The 5,024-nt window shown below is 34.7% G+C and overlaps 1 protein-coding gene across 1 annotated transcript; it reads left to right on the top strand.

The window, feature by feature from the left end:
• The first annotated feature begins 201 nt into the window (after nt 1-201).
• Nucleotides 202-3,190, top strand: LOC100796874 (zinc finger protein CONSTANS-LIKE 13). The gene is made up of 4 exons (XM_006575040.4): nt 202-913; nt 1,446-1,613; nt 1,960-2,240; nt 2,880-3,190. The coding sequence occupies exons 1-4, from the start codon at nt 437-439 to the stop codon at nt 2,974-2,976; spliced, it is 1,023 nt and encodes a 340-aa protein (XP_006575103.1). The 5' UTR covers nt 202-436; the 3' UTR covers nt 2,977-3,190.
• The last annotated feature ends 1,834 nt before the right edge of the window (nt 3,191-5,024 follow it).

Genomic DNA, 5,024 nt, shown 5'->3' with positions numbered 1-5,024 from the left:
CATGTTTATTTTCTATTACATCATATTTTGCCTCATTTTATTCTGTCTATTTTACAGTTCTTATACAGTATGAGACATTATATTATTGATAATTAATAATCAGTTGAAACAGTAATTTCATACATTGAATCGTGAAAAAGTGTTTAGTTAAACACACTTTGAAAGGTACCCACATCCTTCCATTATTAGGAAAAAAAAGTAAGGTACTTAGTTTTTACAAAGTCAACTATCCTTTTCAACCTCGTAGTAGTTGCAGTTGCAGTTCTTCAAAATGATTATATCCTCTGCCTTTTCCTCTTACATAATTCCAACCCAGAAGCCACGTCTCAAACGAACCACTCCTTTTAGACCTTCAAGCAACCCAGTTTAAATTTCGTGTAAACTGTGTTTGACACCTATCATATAAAACAGTTTTTTTAAAGAGGACGAAAACAACATGATGAATGGTTCTCCAAATTCAAAACAGAGAACATGTGACTATTGCGGGAGCTTCACGGCTCTTCTGTACTGCAGAGCCGATTCTGCGAAGCTTTGTTTCTTCTGTGACCGTAAAGTTCACTTCCCAAACCAGCTTTTCTCGAAGCACAAGCGCGCGCAGCTCTGTGATGCGTGTGGAGATTCCCCTGCCTCGGTGCTCTGTTCTGCAGAAAACTCTGTTCTGTGCCAAAACTGTGATTGCGGAAAGCAAAAACATTTGGTGTCTGAGGCGCACCAACGGAGGCCACTCGAGGGGTTCTCGGGGTGCCCTTCTGTGACTGAGTTGTTAACAATTCTGGGTCTCAGTGAAAAATCTCTGCTTTCAAATGAGGGAACTTCCCAGATTGATGATGACCTTTCGGATTTGCACGTGTGGAGTGCTCCTTCTATTAATGGTCTTGAAGATTTGATCACTACCACAGCTTCTTCTCAAAAGGTGTGTGTGTGTGTGTGTTAACCTTAATTTTGTTTTTGGTCACATGTTATACAACTCATTACCCCGGAGATATAAGGGGGATTGAATGGTTATGGAAAAAATAAAGAAGCAAAAGATTGTAGGTTGGATTTCCTTCACTAACAAAACTAATATTCTAACAAGTAACAACTAACATTTACCTATCAAAAAGAAGAAGAAAAATAGAACTCACTAAAGTTTTAAGATCATACTAAACTTTGGGAATCTCCAGCAAGTATATTATCTGGTGTGAACATTTTTTTTTTTGTGAAAACAGAACATTCAACTGAAATGTGTATTTTATGTCCGAAAGAACTTTTTTTTATCAAATTCCATTTGGAATTTGCTTATATTTTTTTATTTTATAAAGGGTTGGTAATTTATGGATTGTTTTTTGGCTTTTGTTGATTGGTTTGGAGGATTGTAGATTCTATGGGTGGTAAAAGGTGCACATTGAAAATCCTCGAGTATTGCAACGATTTTGACATGTTTCAGGACATTGTTATTGAATCAGAAACGTAAGGGTGCGTGCGGGAGACACAAAGAAGAGATTCTTAGTCAACTCCGTGAGCTAATAAAGTTGGAGCCCGACTTGATTCATGCTGAACGACAAGGGCAATTTGGAAATTTGCCTACTGATTTTGAACGAGACGTGGAGGCTAATATATTTCCTTCATATGAGGTCAAGCTTATGTAGTAGTATTTCATTTTTTTTTTCTTTAGTTGAGTTAATGCTACTACCATTTTTCATTAGTAGATTATTTAATTTCCTCGAAAATGTCTTGAAGTAATTGCAATTTGCAGAGAGATATAACTGATTCTCAATTTAGTCTTTTGACAAAATCATTAGTTAGTGCACAAATGGGTCCCTAAAACGAATAATTCAAATAGATGAAAGGACTATAGTAGCCTACGTTTGTAATCAATCATCAAGGGCTAAATGCAAGGTTTCTCTTGCTGATTCAATTTACGCATTTACTCTTTGGTTGCCCTTTTATATGTGGAAAGCTGAAATTCCCAATATACAGGTAGGTGTGTTTTGTTGGCATGGAGAAAGCAGTGATCCTAGAAATCAAATTGTTCCTTCCGATACGTCACCATTGAGAGATTATGGCGATATAGTTTCAGCTGAAGATGGAAGTTTTACGATCACTGTGACTCACGCCAATTTTAACAACCAAGGGAAACCATCAAATTCTTTTAACGCTGAAAACTTATCTCCTACTCCTAAAGCTACTCCATACGAGTTGACAAGTCATGAAAGAGATTCAGCATTATTGCGATACAGAGAGAAGAAAAAATCCAGAAGGTATTTAGTGCAGTATTTTTTTTGTTAGATTTTTTATATATAAAAATACCCTTAGGAATTTAATTTAATGTACCTGTTAGAAGTCTTTGCCATATTTAATGCGCCGGTAGAGTTTTTTTAACCAACAAAGCTAGTAGCATACTCCTTCCCTCCTTGAATATAAGCAATACAATTTTTTTTTTATTTTTTCATCTCAAATATAAGAAAATCTGAATTATTTATGTTTTATTTAATGAGATTTTCTTTAAAATATTTTTCATTTAATAAGTTTAAAGATCTTTTTTATACTCAATATCAAATTTCAATGAAAAATAAAAATAGTTTAGGAAATATTTTTACCTTTTAATTAAAAAAGATATAATTTAACGAAATTAATTAATTTTTTTAATAAATATGAAATATGTTTTTTTTTAGTCGAGAGACCGAAGGAGTACTATATTATGAGTGAGAGAAAAGTAGAAATGATTGAATTATGAGCGAGAAAAATACGTCGAATTGAGCATTGTTACTTTTTTATACTATAAAATGATAGTCATATTTATCAAATCAGAAAATACTATATTTGTGTATGTATACGATCTTGATGATTGTTCTATATAACCTTGTATTGCTAATTGACATCCTTGACGTGGAAAACAGATATGACAAGCACATCAGATATGAATCACGAAAAGTTCGGGCAGAAAGCAGGATGAGAATTAAGGGTAGGTTTGTCAGAGATGAAACACAAAAATAAGATTACTAATTACACCACACCTATAATTCTCAGCTTTTGTCACAATGTATGCAACATGTCTCCTACAGCCACTGGTGTTAGGCATTAGCCATTGCAACATTTTGTTTAAAAAAAATCATGTTTTTCGAATTTCTAGTTTATATAGATATAAATTGTAATTTTGGCCCTTCTGTTCTTGATTAAATGGAATGAGTGGCAGGCAATTTCGATTACAGTTACAGATCTTCAAGTGCCTTCTCTTGACTTCATAAGTTACCTATTATAAGCTTTGATGTAAGGTTCCGTTAGGTACCTTAGGCATATGCAATGCATACACGTGAACTTGTAACAAACAAGACACATCAGAGAAGGGAGCATTATGTCAGCTATTGCATTCTGCAGTAGCTGCATCTAAAAACTGTGGCTTACTTATAACATATTGCATGCATATTATGGATGATTAAAGTCTTAAACACTGTAAAGCTGTAACAAATCAGATCTAGACATAGCTAATGGATATTGAAGTGAGACACATCTTATTGAAGTGCAACTAAAACCAAGGACAGCAGCTGTATGATGGTGAAAGAACTTCTATGTACTGCGAATGCTTCAGAATATTATGCTGAAAAGCCTCAATTGAGGGCTTTTTATAAAGAACCAAAGGTCCAAAACAGATGAGGTGTTTGAACTCTAACCTTGTTTGGTTTTTGGTACGAGAAATGGAAGTGTAAGCCTAACAGAAAAAGTCCCCAATCTTATTGAAACCAAAACTTGTCATGAAATACAGAATAGAGCATCTTTTGGAGACAAATCAAAGCTCAAATAAAATCTCAGCTAAACCTTGATTTGCGAGAGGTTGTAGACAATGACCCTTTTTTTTAAGTTTCATCAGCGTGATTATTTTTTCACTCGAGGTATACTTCATAAATTGAGTACTATACCATTAAAATAACAGTTACTTTGGAACCATGTCGCATGTGCTGCCTAACGGTGGGAAGATCCGGAATTCTGGATTATAGCACATTTAATCCTGCAGTGTTTGGAGTGACACTGTTATTCATCACAATTTTTGTATTTTTTAATGTTTACTAGTATTCGACACAAATGTTATGCTTTCCAATTTTGTATGAAAATATATGGCAGCAATTGTTAGATGCTTTGCTGCAATGATTAATGTTTGTAATTAAGCTAACATTTGGACTAATATATATGTCAACAATGAAGAATGCTTATCAAATAAACCACTTCTAGATGTTAAGTGTAATTACCGTTTTTTTTTAATCATTCCAGCAAAAGTTGAGTTCTTTTCTAACTCCTGTTGTATGGACTGCTGCTAATCTGGCAATAAGAATAGAAACAAACTCTGATAAACTGGTCATGGGCTTACCTCGATCTAATTCAAACAAATATTTGTAAGATCTAGGCCCAAACACAAAAGTTAGCCCTACCCAAAAGCAAAAATCTTTAGTGGCATTCGAGATCTTGTTGGAAATTTCTGTTTCATCAGTGACTATTGGACACACCTTTCTAACATAATCTATCTTTTTCTTTTCATTACTAAGGTGGACCACTTGATAGGGGATCCATTGTGACCAATATTTTCAACTGTTAGATTCATCTTTTATCATAGGTTAGTACACATTGGATGTTCTGAGGGAGAGTGTGTGCAAGTATCTCCAATTTTTTGCAACTACGCAGTCCTCAACTCGAGGGTATTTCCAATTTTTCACTTGAGAATATTTCAACAGCCAAAAAGGAAATTTGGCATTCCAATTCTTGAAAAGGAGGATTCACTAAGGTGCACTCTTTGCAGGCCCAAGTCATCACAAATGGAATGTGAACAGTAACAGTTTAGATTTTTCTACGGATTACAAGGAGAGGATGAAGTTGAAGCAATATATTGAGGGTACACCACCACCGGAAATTGCCTCCAGCGACGGCAAACGATGATCGGAGGGATGCTTGGAGGAGATGGGGAATCCAATATATACTAACCTAAGATAACAGATTAATCTAACAGTTGAAATTATTGGTTCACAGTGAACCACTTATGAAGATGGTCCACCCTA

Source organism: Glycine max, chromosome 2, assembly GCF_000004515.6.
Source record: "Glycine max cultivar Williams 82 chromosome 2, Glycine_max_v4.0, whole genome shotgun sequence".
NCBI classification, from domain to species: Eukaryota; Viridiplantae; Streptophyta; class Magnoliopsida; order Fabales; family Fabaceae; genus Glycine; species Glycine max.
Note: the sequence above shows the minus strand (reverse complement) of the source record. Positions and strands in the feature narration are given on the sequence as shown.

Coding starts and splice junctions, on each gene's coding strand:
- LOC100796874 (XM_006575040.4), top strand. CDS start 437: ATGATGAATGGTTCTCCAAATTCAAAACAGAGAACATGTGACTATTGC. Junction 914..1,445: donor CCACAGCTTCTTCTCAAAAG/GTGTGTGTGTGT, acceptor TTATTGAATCAG/AAACGTAAGGGTGCGTGCGG. Junction 1,614..1,959: donor ATATATTTCCTTCATATGAG/GTCAAGCTTATG, acceptor CCCAATATACAG/GTAGGTGTGTTTTGTTGGCA.